The sequence below is a fragment of the Phodopus roborovskii genome, unplaced genomic scaffold (genome assembly GCF_943737965.1).
Source record: "Phodopus roborovskii unplaced genomic scaffold, PHOROB, whole genome shotgun sequence".
In the NCBI taxonomy this organism is placed as follows: domain Eukaryota; kingdom Metazoa; phylum Chordata; class Mammalia; order Rodentia; family Cricetidae; genus Phodopus; species Phodopus roborovskii.
Genome location: NW_026126436.1, coordinates 3,033,316 through 3,051,859, shown reverse-complemented (window position 1 = coordinate 3,051,859; position 18,544 = coordinate 3,033,316). Strand labels below are relative to the sequence as shown.

The 18,544-nt window shown below is 38.2% G+C and overlaps 1 protein-coding gene across 3 annotated transcripts in view; it reads right to left on the bottom strand.

Moving 5' to 3' along the window:
* Casp8ap2 (caspase 8 associated protein 2) overlaps positions 1-18,544 on the bottom strand; it is a 40,262-nt gene that overhangs the window by 11,486 nt on the left and 10,232 nt on the right. For all 3 annotated transcript variants that reach the window (XM_051187480.1, XM_051187482.1, XM_051187481.1), the window contains 6 exons: positions 14,858-14,940; positions 10,472-10,540; positions 9,708-9,808; positions 8,888-8,962; positions 6,520-6,635; positions 657-2,830 (listed from right to left, as the gene is read on the bottom strand). In XM_051187480.1, the coding sequence (XP_051043437.1) occupies positions 657-2,830; positions 6,520-6,635; positions 8,888-8,962; positions 9,708-9,808; positions 10,472-10,540; positions 14,858-14,912 (2,590 nt within the window). In that variant the 5' untranslated portion in view covers positions 14,913-14,940. The remainder of the gene's footprint in view (positions 1-656; positions 2,831-6,519; positions 6,636-8,887; positions 8,963-9,707; positions 9,809-10,471; positions 10,541-14,857; positions 14,941-18,544) is intronic.

The window sequence follows — 18,544 nt, the reverse complement described above, 5'->3', positions numbered from 1 at the left end:
CTGCATGTATGTCTGTGTGAGAGTGTTGGATCCACTGGCACTGCAGTTAGAGACAGTTGTGAGGTGCCATGTTGAGTGCTGGGAATTCAACTTAGGTCCTCTGCAAGAGCAACCAGTGCTCTTAACAGCTAAGCCATCTTCCAACCCCTCAGTGTATACTTCTAATTAATATTTGAATACTGTTATTTGTTTTTCTCATCAAAAAAGATAGCTCAGGAGCTGGAGAGGTGGCTTGGTGGGTAAGGGAACTTAATGCTCTTGTAGAGGACCAGGTTTACTTCTTAGCACCCATATAGTGCCCTCTTCTGGCCCCCACAAGCACCAAGCTCACACTTGGTGCACATACACACATTCAGGCATTTGTACATACACAGAAATTAAGAAATTGGGGGAGACTAAGATAAGGGTGGTTGCCACAAAAGTTTGGTGGTCTTAGCTCAGTCCCTAGATCCCATGTAAAGGTGCATTAGATTACCAATGACATTATTGTTCTCTGATCTCCACAAGCATTCCTTGGCACACATAAACTCCTTATACATATACACAATCACACAATATAAATGAATAGTTTTTGTAAATCCCCAAAGCACCAATTTTGTTTATATAGTTTACATTGTGACAAAAGGACAACTTTAGAAGATAATATAAACTATTACCTTTATGACTGTTATCATACTGTGGAATTACACAAGGGGTCTCCATGCTAAGAACTTTTGCTGCAGGTCTCACTGGACTATTCAAAGGGCTGATGGCTTCTGGAATAGGTCTCAGATGATTAAAGTCAATGCTTAAAACTGAGTTATCATCATCTTGATATATTGAGTTTGATTCTCCAGTTTCTATTTTGTGGTCCATCAACTCAGTCTTCTGTGGTGAAGGTACAAAAGTCTCTTTAGGTAAACAAGGATCCAACAAACAAGGTTTATTCTCAACTATAGGTATATCTTCAAGAGAAGATTCAAGTTTAGGATTATTGTCTCCCAAACAGTTTACTAGTGAAATGCCAGATTCTTCAACCAAAGGTTGCAGAAGGCTCTCACTGGCTACCGCTGCTTTTGGAGAAAGAACCACCTTCACTTTTACACCTTCAGAAGTATCAGAAGAATCCAAATCATTATGTCCTATGGTCTTCAATTCTCCACCTAATTCTTCAGAAGCATGTCCTGGTAATATGTCCATTACTACAGAAGCTGAAGCCTTTACATCACCACCCGCCTCTTCCCCTTCCACTGATGGAAGTAAGGGTCTTGTTTGTTCTATCTCTGCAGAGGCTGGGAAAGAAATTTCCGTACCACAAACAAGCATTTCACAAGGCACAGTGTTCTCAACAGATTTCACTAACAATGTATTTTCTTCCTTCATCTTGTTTTCTGCAATGCTAATCCTGAGTTGAGATGTTGCTTCCTTTGGCTCTGATAGCTCTGATTTGGTTTCCTCTGTACTAAGTTCACTGACAGAAGGGAGACATGCCACTGTTTCAGTCTTCTCTGAGGACTGTGAGTCACACATGCCACTGGGCTTGGGAACATCAGTGATCTGGTGCTGGTTATCTTGACAAACAGGCTGCTTTTTAGCAGGAGAAAGAGTTAAGTTCAATTTTTCCATAAAACTTAACTTTAAGTCTTTGCTTTTTACTTCATTTGGTCCACTCTCAACTTTCATTGCACATTCTTTATTAGCTGTTCCTTTAGAAACCTCATCATTAGAGACTTCACTTTTACCATTTTTTAGCTCAGTCTGTCTCTTTAAATCAGTAGTGCTTTTCTTATTTTCTTTGTTAGTCCTTTGCAGATATTCTGTAGGTGATTTTTTGCCATTTTTCATATGCCTACTTTCTTCTTTTTCTCGTTCTCTTTTCCTCCTGTCCTCAGTCCTATGTCTTTCTGCTTTGAAAGATGTATTTTCCCACTGGTGTGAAACACTGGCTTCCTTGGAGTGAATGTATTTGTTATTTCTGTTGCTCGAAAGAGAAGATGAACATCTTCTTTCTTGAAAGCCATGACTGCTCATCCCTCTGTCTCTTTTACAATCTTCTCTTCCCCTCCTCTCTTCTGGATATTTACTGAAGCCATATTTCATGTCATTCTTGGAATGAGAGGGCAACGCCCGCTCCACTCGTCCCCGGTGCCCCTGGTCCTCTCCTGGTTTAAACTTCACATCACCTTTTCTTTCTGCTTTGTCCTGAAACTGAAGCTCTTTTCTGTGCATATTATGTAATCTTTCATTTTGTCGGTCCAGACTTTTGTCATTTTGAGATTCCACTCGAGAGTGTGTCCTTTCTCTAGAAGTCTCTTTTTCCCAAGAAGAGGCACTGCGCTCACCTTTATATCCCAGGCCGGTGCTACTTTTACTCTCTGAACTTCTGCTCTCAGCCTTCGCTTCACTGCTTCCACGTTTCTCAGAGTTTCCTTGTAGTCTGGAATTAGCCTCTTTGCCCCTTGGTTCACCGTCACTACAGCTGGTATTCAAATCTTTCTGTGGTCTGTCAGTTCCTCTACTACAATGGCTATGTCTAATGCCATTCTTCCCTCTTCGATTATCCTCATTTGAATTACCTTCGCCAACTTGGTGATGAGAACGTGACCAGACATTGTTGGTACAATGTTTCTCAGCACCAGTAGGCAAGTGTAAAGGATTCTGTGCTTCAGAATTTGGTTTTCCTTCCTCTTCCAGGTTTGGCTGTAAAGTGTTAGGGTGTACATCTTTATGAACATCACTTTTAAGTCTGTGATCACCCTTTGAACAATCATCCAAATGGGGAGATCTGGATCTTGAATCTTTTGTTCTTGTAGTTTTATGGTTATTTCGAAAATGTGGGAACTCAGACAATCTATTAAGAAACAGGAATTAACAAAAAAGAAAAGTTAACTGATATTTAATAATATTCTAGATTTTACTCACATATGACATACTTTTCAAATTTCAGGGCCTACATACTGGCAAAACCAGTATGAGCAAATTATATAGGCTGGGAGTGTAGCTCAATGATAAAGCATTTGCATGCAAGAAAACACTGTATTAAAAACAAAGACTTTATCAGCTTCGAAGTAAATGGAAATACAAGGAACTCTCCTGTTTGCTTTTGCTTCAAAGGAACTCATTCCAGCAGCACCTGCCATTTCTCTTAGGACTCAAAATGGTACAGAACTCCCAAGTCAGCACAGCATACTTCATTTATGACAAGTGAGCATACTTTCTTCCCTTCAATAATCTGACTGTATAAAGACAAAGTCTTACTAGACAAAACATGATCCAACTGGACAGAATTTCCAATCCTATTTTTCAGTTTTATATAGAATTCCACAATAAGGCAGATAATTAACAGGTGGCAAATGACATAAAGAACTGTGATTCTTTCCCTAGAAAGATGACAAAAGGCCCATTGACATAAGCCAGCATGACAGCTCAGATGGTAGAGGTTGTCTTGGTAACTGGTAACATGTGACTTCAGTTCCACATTACACCTGATTGGAGAGGACAGCATCCACAGGTTGGTTGGCCTGCACACAGGCTTGTGCATGCGCTTGCATACACATACAGAATATATTCAAATTTTTAAAAAACAAAATATATATTTTATTTGCAACTGTGGTTACCAGTCTGTACAGATTTAGCTCATCAACATTTCATCATTTGAAGCCCCTCTCAGAAGGACTATTGACAGTCAATGCTGTTGAGGGTGAAAATGTCACTTTATTCAGTTGTATATCTACTAAGAAATTGCCTATGCTCAGCTTCCAAGCTATGCTCATGCAGACAGCCTTATTTTAAACTCAGCTGCTCACACACAAAACAGGGCATGAAAGTAGGAAGACTGTTTAGAAGAAGAGTTTCAGCAGTAGAGGGAGAAGAAAGAGATGGAGTGACATGAATGATAATGAAATTCATTATATACATGTATGAAACTGTGAAAAAATTTCTAAAAATTTAAAATGAAGGTAGTTTAAATTATCTTTATGTAGTAAGTTCAATTTAATGAAGTTGAACATCACTGACATTTAAAAACCTATCCCTAATCAGTATTCACTGTGTGGAAAAACCCAAAACAGAACCTCAGAAGAAGAGAGTGTCATAAAGCAGAAAACTTAAGAGATACATAACCCACAGTAATATGTACACTTTATAGAATTCTGTTATTTTTTAATTGTACCATTCCCTTTTACCTCCAGGAAGTTTACATGCTGAGGCCTTAATACATAGTATCTCAGAATATTAGCTTATTTGGACACAATGATTTAGAAAGCCAATACAGATCCTAACTCAATTAATTAGGGATTAGAGTAGTAGCTTGCTGGTATAGCTTTTGCCTACCATATGTGAGGCCCTGGTTCAATCCTGGCATCAGAAAAACAATCAATTACTAGAAGATAGCCCTGAGACAACTGGGAAAGTATGATAGTAAGCAGTAACTGTAAAAGGAAAATACTTTATAACTAAATGTTACTAAGAGATAGAATTTATATTTCTCAAAAGAAACCAACTAAAAAAGCAAAGGCAAACCACAGAACTGGAGATTTTTTTCATTATTTCATTATGTATGTAATATACCCCACATTTACCAAACACGTGCTATATGTATGAAATGTACCCCAAACTACAAATTCCTAAAAGACTGCCAGGTCACAGCTTCAGGCACAGACTACTATTGCTGGAATTAAAACCTCATCGTGTGTGTGTGTGTGTGTGTGTGTGTGTGTGTGTGTGTGTGTGTGTGTGTAAGCACATGCATGCATGAGCATGCAGGTACACAGAGACCTGAAGAAGGTGTTGAATAGTCTGGAACTGGAATTATCAGCAAATCCGCAGTTGTGGCCCTTCTGATGTGGGTCCTTTGGAAAAATAGCAAGTGCTTTTAACTGCTAAACTGTCTCTCCAGCTCTAGCACTAGCAGATTTTTCTCCTAAAAGATCTTTTTAAAAATGTGGAATGAGGGAATGAGGTGTGAATGAATGTGTCTGTGTGAAGGTCTGTGCACATGTGTACTGGTACTCACAGAGGTCAGAAGAGGGCATCTGGTTCACTGGAGTTAGAGTTACAGGTGTCTGTGAGCTACCCAACATGGATGCTGGGAACCAAACTCAGGTCCTTTAAAAGTAATCTTAACTTCACAACCACCTCTCCCAACTCCATACATTTTTTTAAGTGAATTTTTAAAGTCTGAATCTGAAGTAGTTATTTTCTATATCAAAATGTTTCTGTTGATAAACCTTGTCTTCTTTGGTTTTTGTTTTGTTTTTGAGACAGCCTATGTAGCCCTGGCTGTCCTAGAACTAGCTCTGTAGACCAGGTTGGCTTCAAACTCACATAGATCCTCCTGCCTCTGCCTCCTGAGTGCTGGGATTAAAGATGTGCACCACCGCCCAGCTGCTAACTTGAATTTTATACCTAAAACCCAACATGCAGACAAACACATACACAGAGAGAGAGAGAGAGAGAGAGAGAGAGAGAGAGAGAGAGAGAGAGAGAGAGAGAGAGAGAGAGAGAATGAATGAGGTTTAAAACAAAAGTGCCAAGGGCTCAGTGGTAAAAGCCAAAACTTGCACAGCCCATGATACCCTTGCTTTGACTTTCTTCATCACCCAAAATCAAAACTACAACAACAACAACAACAAAAAAAAATCCATATTATAATATCAGAATTTGAAGTAGGGTGTGATAATTGCATGCCTCAGGATGATAAGACAGGGGAATGAACAACAAACTCAAAACCAGCCTTAACTGTGTGCTAACACCCCATCCTTAAAAACAACACAACAATAAAGGAAGAAGGAAGGCGGCAGCAGGCTAAGCAATTCTTTCAGTTCTGTCTATTCAGTCGATGTCTCTGGTGTTAGGCATAGATATGAACTCCCCTGGACCAGAATGTCACCCTGAATAGAACAGAGTGAAAAAAACTAACAACAATAACAACAAAGTTAAATGAAAAAAAACTCAAGAGGAGTTATTTACTAACAAAAGGTTAAATGCATTTTTCTTCCTTCTTTCTTGACATTTTAAAATTTGCATTAATTTATTTACTTATTTGGGGAGGAGGGGAACGCAAGCATGCCTTAGCATACATGTGGAGGTCACAGTACACTTGTGGGAGTTGGTTCTCTCCTAGCATCTAGATCTAAAGGGTTGACCTCGGGGTCAGCAGGCTTGGCTTCAACTGCCTTCACTCACTCAGCCTTCTTTTTTCTTCTGGCATTCTTGGCACATGCTTCACTGTACATGAGCTACTTCTCCAGCCCTGTTCTCCTTACACCTCAATATCAGGTGTGACCAGCAGAACTCATGACATGCACAGTGACTTTCTCTCATAAGCAGTACTAGAGCAAGGGCACAATGATTTTGAAAACTATGTATTTGGAACTGTATGGCAATGTTCCATCAATAAGCAGTTATCAAAATAAATATTTAGCAAAGTAGTTACCATTTACATTAAAATTGTATTTAATGAAATACATATTCCATCCTTTGACTGAAAATAAATGCATACTTCATGTGAATGGTGACAGGTGACACACACAGTGATACCTTTGGTGAAGATGATTTATCTCTTCATCCTTACGGTTTATCTCCACTCTGGCAGTTTTGATCAGTGCTGAGATATTCTTCTTAAGAGACTGGTTTTCATTTTTTAAGTTCAAGTTCTAAGACAGAATAAGATCTATTAACAGACCAAAAATACAGAACTGTCAATAGTGCTATTTATAGTCACTAGTTGTTGGAGTGAGGTTTTTAAAGATAAAGCTTGGCTGTAGAGTTCATGACAGCCTTGAACTCTCTTGATCCTCTTGTCCCAGCCTCCAATGTGTGTGTGGGGGGGGAAGATGGGGGGTATATTGCTGGTATGTCACCATGCCCAGCTTTCTACTAATTGCTGAATACTAACTAATGCTAGGCATTATACATTTTACCTTAGGTAATTCTGAGAAGCAGCTCTCTAAGAATTATCATTTTCCTATTACTCAGATGTAAAAGCTGAGATTCTGAGATGATAAACAACACGAGAAAAGGCCCACCTGATAGGGAATACTTCATATAAATATCAAACTGTAAAAGTAGTAACATAGGACAGCAAGTTCTGCCTGGACTCTTATATAGAAGTTTTAGTTTTAATAACTAAATATTTAGTTTTCACTACTAAAACATGATCTACTAGGTGTAGTAGTGCACACCTTTAGTCCCAGCACTCAGGAGGCAGAGGCAGGTCCACACAGAAAGTTCCAGGTCACCCAGTACTACATTGTGAGACCATGTCTTAAAACAAAAAACAAAAACCACTAAAAAGTGTTAAGCATTACCCTATCTAACAAATTAAACATGCAAAAATATGTTAGTTTTCAAATAAACAAACAGACACAAATCTAGAACTGGTTCAGGAAAAGAATCAACAAAAACAAGTTTATAAAAAAGTGGACAGAACACTGTCACAGTCAATACTTTTGCAGCACAGTCACAAAAAGAACTGACAATTGTGAGTCTACACTTTTCTGCTAAAAAAGAAAAATTCTAATCCATGTCAAAACTATCCTCTTAGCTGAGTGCTGTGTTATGTGCTTTCAGTGCAAGCACTTGGAAGGCAGAGACAGGCAAACGTCTGAATTCAGGGCCAGACTGGTCTGTATAGGAAGTTCCAGGTCAGCCAGGACTGGACAGTAAGGCCACCTCAAATAAGAGAGAACCACCATCTTTAAGCCAGCCAATTCTAAAATTACCACTCAATTACCAATTCATCCAATTCAGCAATTATGTCAATTTCATTTTAGCTTTTAATAATCAAGAAATAATTAAAATAGTAAATTGATAAAAAATATTTTTTAGCATGGAGAAGGATGTATATGATCAAGGCATACTATATACATGTAAGACTGTCAAAGAATAAGTGTAATTTTCACACACAGAGAAATAATGTCAGATGCTGAATGTTTAGCTCACAAGACAAAGGCCTTGGGTTCAATGTCTAACAAATAAAAAGAAAAAAACTTTGTAACCTGCCAATACTTTATTACCTTAATAATTAATGAACAAGAAAATAGGGCTAGGGGTATACTTCAGTGGTAGAGTATTTAACCTCGAATGCACAAAACGTGGGTATTAATTTTTTCTTTTTCTTTTTTATGTGCATTAATGTTTTACTTGCATGTATATCTGTGTGAGGATGCTGAAACTAGAATTACAGATAATTGGGAGCTGCCATATGGTTGCTGGGAATTGAACCAGGGTCCTTTGGAAGAGCTCTTAACCTTTGAGTCATATCTTCAGCCCTGGTATTAAGATTTTAAGAAGCTTTTATAAACTGCCAACATTTTAATATTTTAAATTTAGTTAGAACTTTTTTTTTTTTTTTTTTTTTAAAAGAGATAATGTTATTATGTTACCCAGGCTGGCCCTCAATTCAGAAGTTAAATGATCCTCCCACTTCAGTCTCCTAAGCAGCTAAGACTACATTCATTCTGGTTAATGTCTGTCTGTTTTTCCTGATGAATCAATCTCAGGTTTTTAATGTCCTCAATGAAGCATTTAACAAAGGGCTGCCTGGGAAGATAGGTCAATTAGTAAAGTGCTAGGCATACAAGCATGAGGATGTAAGTTTGATTGCTTGGAATGCACAGAAAAAGTTATTTTGGTTGTACATTATAATCTCAATGCTGGAAAGGTGGAGAGAGTTGGATCCCTGAGACTTGCTGGCACACAGCCTAGTTTACTTGGTGAGATGTAGGCCATTGAGAAATCCAGTCTCAAAAGACAAGGCAGATGGTGCCTGAGGTACAACACCCAAGGATGATCTCTGGCTTCCACATGTATGTAAAAAAAAAAAAAAGTACACTCACACCCATTCACTCATATGCACACATCCTATCAAACATAAATGTTAATGAGGAAGAAATAACCACAATACCTGTGTCTGTATTTCCTTAAACCTTTTCATCAGCTCTTTCATTTGCACCTGACATTTGCCATATTCTATCTGCAACTGTAAAACATAAAAAGGCCAATTTAACTTAAGTGACATTTAAAATTTTGAGGAGAAAAAAATAATCAATGTACATAGGTTATTCAGACAGATTACATTTGCTTTTGTTGTTGTTTCTCAGGGACTCCAGATATAGGCCAGTCTGATTTTCTTGAGTCTCCTGCCTCAGTCTCCCAAACACTGAAATTATAGGCAAGTGCCACTATGCTTCCTAGATTACTGGTTTTTAAAATTCAGCCCATTGATAGTACATTTTTATAAGCTTCATATTGTACTTCTGAACCTTAATATTCAAATATACAGTTAAAAGAAATTTGTCTCATATAAGTCTTAGGACACTTTAAGAAAAATACAACATTCTATTACAGGGATAGTTTACTAAAGTTTTATATTCAGATACTTAAATTCAGTCAAATAAAATTATAACTGAATTCAGACATTTATTCAGAAAATATTTCTTGGAAAAATAAGTCAGAGGCAGAAACTCCCTTAAATACTGTTAAATTAAGAACTACTTCCTGGGACTGGAGAGATGGCTCCATGGTTAAGAACACTGACCCCTGCAACTCCAGTTCCAGGGGTCTGACACCCTCACATAGCCACATGTGTAGGCAAAAAAATCAATGTACATAAAATAAAAACCCAACCAATCTCTAAACATGGAATATTTGTTCAATAATAAGCTGCAGTCTTCTCTTCAGGAGCTACAGAAATAACTGTTCTTAATAACAGTGACAACTCATACGTCATTGTATGTTGCTTCCTTTGCAGTTCCTTCTTCAGTCAGGATCTCTTCATACAAATCTAAACAGTTTCTGAATGACACACAGGATCTAGCAGTGCTGTCTGAAAACAAAACATGTTAAAACATTTGTTAGGATTCTTTTGTGAATCGGTTTTATCAAAACATTTTTAGTGAGCATTGTTTGTTTTATATTTTATACATGAATACCTTTTTTTTAATGTTAGGATTCTTGATGTTGCATCTACTTCAAAGGGTTACATTTCTCCTCATTTGTATTTTATGCAACCTACACCGATTTCATAGATGACAGACAGCAGGAATGCCACATTATATAAAATGGCTGTTTTAATAAATCCAGTGTGGTAGTTATCGCTACAAAACCCTGAAAGATCTGATTGTGGAAAAGCTCTTATTGGATAGATGGTCAGACCCTCCATTACCATTCTCCTGATCATTTGAAGACATTCACAGTAACATTATTCTCTGTGATACCATAGGCAGCCATACGTATTCAACAGTACCAGTGTTATAGCAGTGGTATGAAATATTTTTGCACAAGGCCAAATTAAATCTGAGCCCTAGAGGAACAAATCTGTGTGCTAATATGTTCTGATCAAGCTTTGGGCCAGAAAGAAATTACATCAGTGTATTTATCTCAAGACAGGTCGTATTATTTCAGAGCAGAAAGTTAGCAAGAGCCAATAATGAAACAAATACAGCAAACCAACCAAACAAAATGAGACTGTTCTATGAAATTTACATACCAGAAACAGCACTGTCCAACCCAGCATAAATGTCCAATGAGCCTTCATCATTATTTTTAAGAGGAGAGGCTGCAAAAATAGCAAAGACTAGTTAAAACTGGCTTATGGACTGAGGGCAATTTTCCATTCCTACTTAGAAAGACAATGAAAGGAACATATTATTTCTGCTTTGAAGAAACTGACAAGGGACTGGATGATGGTGGTGCACACCTTTAATCCCAGCACTCAGGAGGCAGTGGCAGGCAGATCTCTGTGAGTTCAAGGCCAGCCTAGTCTACACAGAGAGATGGAGGGAGAGAGGTACGTGTGATAAGGTTTTAATTCCAGCAATAATAAACTACTTTCCTCCAAAGAAAACAGAACTCCCAAAAGGCACCAAAAGCTAAAATACCCAGAGATTTCAGCTCCTCCCACTACCAGAGTTGTATGTATAAATTCAGCCAAGTCAAATACCTGTTAAAATAAATGCAGGATAAGAATACAATCTAGATTCTCCACATAATATCAGTTAGACTATGACTAATGCAATCCAAACTTAGTAAACCACACCAGAGAAACAGAAACAATTAAAAGAAGCAACTGGAGCTGGGCATGATGGTTCTCTGATGGTCAGTCTGATCTACATAGTTGAGACTTTGTCTCAAAAGCAACAACAAAAGAACCAACTGGCTGGACATGGTGATGCATACTTTTAATTCTAGCACATGGAGGCTAGCCTGGTATACACAACAAGTTCCAGGACACACACAGAAACTCTCTCTCAAAAAACCAACAAACCAACCAACCAACCAAACAAACAAACAAGACATAAAACAACAGAAATAAACAAATCTGAAAATCCTAAAATAGAAAACTACATATAATAATTATCATCATCACTGGATTAGTATAAATTACCCAATTTTTAAAAACCAAATCTAAAAATAGAGGGAATGGTGAAAGGGGAAACTGGAGAGATGACTCAGTGGCTAAGAACACTGACTGCTCTTCCAGCATCCACATAGTGGTTCACAATCATCTGTACTTCCAGTTCCAGGAGATCTGAAGTGCTCTGCAGACACCAAGCACACATGTAGAGCATATACATATATACAGGCAAAACGCATAAAGTGAATATATCATAATCAAATATTTAAAGAGTTATACTGAATAATGTCAAAATATCATACAAGATATAACTAGAGGCTAGAAACAAAGGATAAAGGGAAAATGATACCATGGTAATACTAAAGGAAGGCTAGCAATGGTAAGTTATTCTCCTAAATGCTTTTATTATCTTTACGATAAGATTGTTGAAAGTAAAAGTTAAAGCATTATATTCTTGGGTTACTTGTGGACAGATATCATATTTGGATTGCCATCTATGACACTTATAACATTATAAGATCAAAACAGAGGACCAATGTAACTACACCCAAAAGATTATGATTCCTTGAACACCAATAATAATGCAAAGAGGTGTAGCCCAAAAACACACATATAAATGAAGATGAAAATGGAATTCAAAAGCACAAAGAATGTATGCCCAATCTTCCATTATTTAAACATGCAGGCTAGGGTGTAGGTCAGTGACAGAGCATTTGCCACCATACAAAAGAACTGGAGTTTAATTCCCATCACCACAAAAATAAAAATAATTAAGAAAAAAGTAAATATGTGGACTTGAGAGTGATGTTAAAAAAAAAAAAAAGACAGCTATATCCAATAAACAAGAATGCTATTTTTCCTTTAAAATTAATAGAATTAGTGTGATAAACAACTGTGAGGAACTGGAGAGACAGTTCAGTAGTTTAGGGCACTTCTTGCTCTTGTATAAGACTACAGCTCAGTTCCTAGGATCCATATGTGGCTCACAACCATCCATAATTCCAGTTTCAGGGTATCTGACCCCATCTTCTGTCCTCAAGGGCACTAAGTATATCCAAGGTACAGAGACATATGAAGGCAAAACACACACACACACACACACACACACACACACACACACACACACACACAGAGAGAGAGAGAGAGAGAGAGAGAAAGAGAGAGAGAGAGACTAAAAGAAGTTTTATTTTAAAATGTAAACATTTTTGAATTTAGGTTAAAAAATGAAGGTATTCATTATATTACATTTTGAATTTTTCGGTGTATTTAATATTTTTCCCGTCTCCCCCCCCCCCAACAGACAGGGTTTCTCTATGTAGCCCTTGCTGTCCTAGAACTTACTCTGTAAACCAGGCTGGCCTCAAACTCAGAGATTCACCTATCTCTGCCTCCCGAATGCTGGGATTAAAGGTATACAACCTACAATACAACTACAATAGCCATGTAACAAGTTGAAACTACATTAGCACAAACAAATAACTACAACTAGTCTACTCAGAGTCTTCATGATGCTGGTCAGGCAGGAGACTTTCCAGGTCTACCAAAATTAGCTTTTAAAAACATATTTTAAGTAAAAATGAACTAAGAGATACTCAACCCTACGGCAATACAACCCTTACATTTAAGACTCAGGGAACATTGAAGAAAAGGGGATGAAAAGATTGTTAAGAGCCCGATTACCAGTACAGGTGCTTAAAATTATCCCCCATATATAACAAGGAAATAGCACCCATGAAATCTCAAAACATGGCTACCTAAATAAGATCTGAAAAGTGGTAACACCTTTTGAGATACCAACATGGATGGGGAAATCTCACAAGGCCCAACTCCTAGATGAAGAGCTATACAAAATCAATGACTGCTAAGAACAAGAGAACCAAGTCTTTTCTAGTGATAAGGCCCCTGACAAGATTATCTAATTCCAAACAATCAACCCTAAACATATACATACAAGCAATACTAAATGAACTCAGCAGGTGTGTGTGTGTGTGTGTGTGTGTGTATTCACTTGCACTCATGTTCATGTAAACAGGATAAATACAGCACAGGGGTTATAAATCTACATCACAATGGGCACACCTTTAATCCCAGCACTCGGGAGGCTGAGGCAGGTGGTTCTCTGAGTTTGAGGCCAGCCTGGTCTACAAGAGCTAGTTCCAGGACAGCTTCCAAAGCCATAGAGAAACCATGTCTCGAAAAAACAAAATAAATAAATAAATAAACAAACAAATAAAAGATAAACCTACATCACTACATTTGACATATGTAAAATATGTCTATTTAGGGTTGGGGATATAGCTCATTTGGCGGTGTCTGCCCAACATGCACAAGGCCCTGGATACCCCTTGTCCCAATCCCATGCAAAACAGATATTTTATGAACTTATTTTATTACCATGTCTTGTGCCAGGTGATGGCAGTGATGGTGCATACCTAATCCCAGCACTCAGGAGGCAGAGGCAGGTGGCTCTCTGAGTTTGAGGCCAGCCTGATCTACAGAGCAAGGTTCAGGACATTGAGGGCTGTCTCACAGAGAAGCCCTGTCTCCAAAAAAAAAAAAAAAAAAAAAAAACCAAAATAAACAAAAAACAAATAAACAAAAGCCAATAACAAAATTTACTTCAAAAGTAACAAATATCTTTTTGAGATATAACAATAGATATTATGACCATTCATTCACATCATCAAAACTGCTACCTTGATTACATTTAGAGAGTTCAAAGCACACAATAAGAAATATTAACCAAGGGCTGGAGAGATTGCTGCTCATGCAGAAGATCCAGGTTTAGTTCACAACACCCACATGGTGGATCACAACCATCTGTAACTCCAGTTCCAGGGGGTCCAAACCCCCAGTCTCCTTGGACACCAGCCATGCACCTGATGCATACACAAACATGCAGGCAAAATACTCATAGAATACAAATAGATTTAAACTACCTTGAAAGAAAGGAAGAGGAGGGAAGAGGAGGGAAGGAGAGAGGAGAGGAGCAAAAGAGAGGAGAGGGGAAGGGAGCAGAAGACAGGAGGGGAGAGGAGAGGAGAGGACAGGAGAGGAGAGGAGAGGACAGGACAGGACAGGAGAGGAGAGGGGAGGAGAGGGGAGGAGAGGACAGGAGAGGACAGGAGAGGAGAGAGGAGAGGACAGGACAGGAGAGGAGAGGAGAGGATAGATCAGCCAGGTGCAGCGATTTATGCCCATAGTCCTGGTCCAATCTCAAAGCATAGTGAGATCTCCCTGCCCCTATACAAAAAGTCCACATTTACTAAGTACTCTCTATGTCCCTAGTATTTTGCTATACTAATTCACTTATACACAGGGAGGAAAAAGTTGAGGTCCATTTCCCCTAAGAATAAGTAAATGATTTTATAATTGATATCTAGTAAGGTAGGGCTATTAATTTGACAGAATATATACCTAGCATTTGGATGGTCCTAGTTCTAAACTCCCAGTACCAAAATTTAAGGAGAATCGAAGAGTAAGTAAAGTAAATTCAGAAAGACAACTGAGAGTTCTTACCAGGACAGACATCAAATAAACCCGTTCCATCACCATTGTCATCATCTGCTGCCATGGTTCTATATCCTTTTCATAGGTGCCATCTACGGTATTAAGCATAAAGATCCCCACCATTAGAATATCTTCAACTTACAAAGCAACTTTCAAATTTGAACACACTGAATAACACCATTCTCTCTCTAAAAAACAAACATACATTTAAAAAGAAAAAATGTCTAACTTTTTTTTAGACAAAAATCAAAACTAAAAAGTGAAACTCAAGTTTGTAAACCATACACAAAGTAAAATACACTAATGTCATAAAATCGGCCAAAATACACTAGTAAGTACAAGACCCTGAATTTTATCTCCATCATCATTGGGGGGGGGGATCTCAAAATACACATTAACTTTTTGCACTAAAATAAGAACCATCATCACTAAATACAAATACATATGTACACAACACGAAATACAAACACTGCCGCCCTGGCTTCATGGGGAAAACCCTGACAACTTCAGACCAACCCTCAGAACCCACGATGGAGAGAGAACAACTTAGCAAATTGGTCTCTCACCTCCATGAATACATTATAGCATGCACATGTCTGCCCTCACACAAGTACCATACATACAAACACAACAATAACAAATAAAATTTATTAAAAAAGAAAAGTAGCATGCAAGCTGGAGTATGACTTAATGATCAAATACTTGCAAGTATGTATGAAGCCACAGACTCTATTGTTAGCACTACAAAAATAAACTAAATAAGTGAGAAAGAAATAATAAACTTGGGGCTCAAAAGACACTCAGAAGGTAAGCACTTGGGCAAGCCTGATGATACAAAGTTCAATCCCAAGCAAGAAAGAACCAACTCTACCAAGTTGTTCTCTGTCCTGTATGTGCTCTCATTAGCATGACATATACATGCTCGCACGTGCACACACAAACACACACACACACAATGTGATTTTTAAAAAGAAAACCACACAAATGCACACATATATATGTACATGAAAAACTTTAATCACTAGAAAAGGCACTTTTTAAAAACCTTGATCTATTGACTAGAGGGCTGTGCATATGTGCCATGGTGTACAGATATGGAAGTCAAAGGGCAATATTCATGAGTATATTCTCTTTCCACCTCGTGGATCCTAAGGGCTGAACTCCAGTCACTGGGCTTGGCAACAAGAAAACCTAGACTTTTCTTTTTTTAATTGCTTTTAGAGGGCTAGTGAATTATTTTTTAATAATTTATTTAACTTTATTTTAGCATTGGTGTAAAAGTATCAGATCCCCTGGAACTAGAGTTTCAGACAGTTGTGAGCTGCCATGTAGGTGCCTCAAATTGAAATCAGGTCCTCTGGAAGAGCAGTCAGTACTCTTAACCACTGAGCTATCTCTCTAGTCCCTGGTTCAGTTTTTAAAGATGCTTGCTGCCAAGGCTGATGACCTATATTTAACTCCCCAGGACTTACATGGCGCAGAAGAACCAACTCCACAATACATATATGTATGTACAGCATTTAGAGCTAGACAGCATGCCATGAACCTGCAATTTGAGCACTGTAGATGCCGAGAGGGAGGACTGAGAATTTGAAGTCATTTTGGTTGGTACACACAGAAAATCCCAGGTGGCCTAGGCTACATGGCAAGACTCTACCTCAAAATAAATAAAAAGGCTTTTCTGTTTATTTTGTTTTACAAAGACAGGATTTCTCTGTGTAGTACTGGCTGTCCTCAAACTCAACTCTATAGACCAGACTGGTCTCTGAACTCAGAGATCTACCTGCCTCTACTTCCTAAGTGCTGGGATTAAAGGTATGCACAACCACTACTTACTAATAAATAAGGTTTTGTTTTGGTTGGTTGGTTGGTTGGCTGGGTTTTTGTTTGTTTGTTTTTTCAAGACAGGGTCCTGTAACTCCATTTATAGACCAGGCTAACCTCAAACTCACAGAGATGCATCTGCCTCTGCCTCCCAAGTGCTGGGATTAAAGGCATTTACCATGACTAACCTGCAATAAATCAGCCTTTAAAATTGTTTTTTAAAAGTTTAAGTCCAGTGGGAACAAAGGAAAAGCAAATGAAGAAGTGTTAGATGTCTAGAGTGTAATGGCAGCCAGGCTTGGAGGCAAAGGCAGGTGATCTTTGTCAGTTACAGAACAGCCAGGGCTGCACAGTGAGACCCTGCTTGACAGGAGAGGGAGAGAGGGAGGGAGGAAGGGATTGAGGAAAAAGAAAAGACACAGACAAAGAGAGACATACTTTGGCTACTCTGGGAGGGTTTCAAGAAGGTTTCTAGCATTCAGAACAGATTAGAAACAAGCCCACCATGACTAAACTGTTTTCATAAACAATATGGTTTAATGGTTTATGCCAAACACCTGCATCAGACAAAGCCTGTGTAAGACCCAAAACCCCATCCTAGGTAGTAAGTCTCAAATGTGCTTTCCTTGTAGAGATTTGTAGATATTTAACATATATGGTCACAAACTGGATCAAAACCCAGATGATTAGGAACTGCCTCTTCAACTTCCAGATGTTGGCAAAAACATATGTGAATAATGAAAGAACTCACTGCTCACAGAAATTCATTGTAGGTGTACAACTTCCATCTCCACAAAGAGCAAAAAACAGAGGTTTCCTATGCAGGTATATATAAATACATATTCAGGTTAGGCACAAATACACTCTAACATAGAACTACCTTATGGAACTGTGACTCCACCTGAGCAATTGCTACCGACATCTAGAATTTACCCTATTTGACTTCCATCACTATACTTCAGATACACACTTTTAATTCTTATAGCACTCATTCTAAATAAAGTCAATTAAGTTGGAACATAACATCTTAGAATCTGTCTTACTCTTTTCTGCAATTTTTATCTTTTAGAATGTACCTATGGCTTCCTAGGAGTTGTAAATTGAGATCACCTTCATTCTCGTTTCTTAAGGTTTCATTAAAACATTTTCAAACATGTATTATCATTATACATTGCTGATACTTACACCACCCTCATTCATTCTGTAGCCCAAAGGAAGCCTTAAACTTGTGATCTCCTACCTCAGCCTCTTGCCTCTTTAGTAGTCGGTATTAGAAGACTAAGATATCAAGCCACTCTGTATCACTTTTTTTTTTAACACATTTACCTGCTGATGGGAATCTAAACTGGTTTCCTATCTTTGCTACTGTGAACAGTACTATAGAAAATATACTTTGACTAAGAAAGGGTCTATACCCAGGCATGGTATAACTGGATCATAATATGGCAGTTTTCAGTTTGAGGGGGACTCTCCATACTGACTTCCATTGTAAGAACACTAGTTATATTTCTACCAGCAATGTGTAAGGATTCCTGCTTCCTCCTTGCTAGCACATCATCATTCACTTTCCTGATGTCAGCCAATCTTTGTTTTTTTTTCAAATTTCATTTTGTGTGATGTGTGGGTATATACATTTCATGTATACAGATGTGGGTATGCTGTGGAAGTCGGAAAACAACCTCCATGTGTGTATCATTACCTTTGTACCTTAGATAGTTCCTTTGCTAAGCTGAGTTCGGTACCCACAAACTTGAGATTCTTCTATTTTCACCTCCTATAGTAGACACTGGAAATAGAGATGCTTGTTTCGCTGTATCTAGTTTCTGGGGGGCAGGAGGATGAGACAGGTTTTCTCTGTACAGCTCTGGCTGT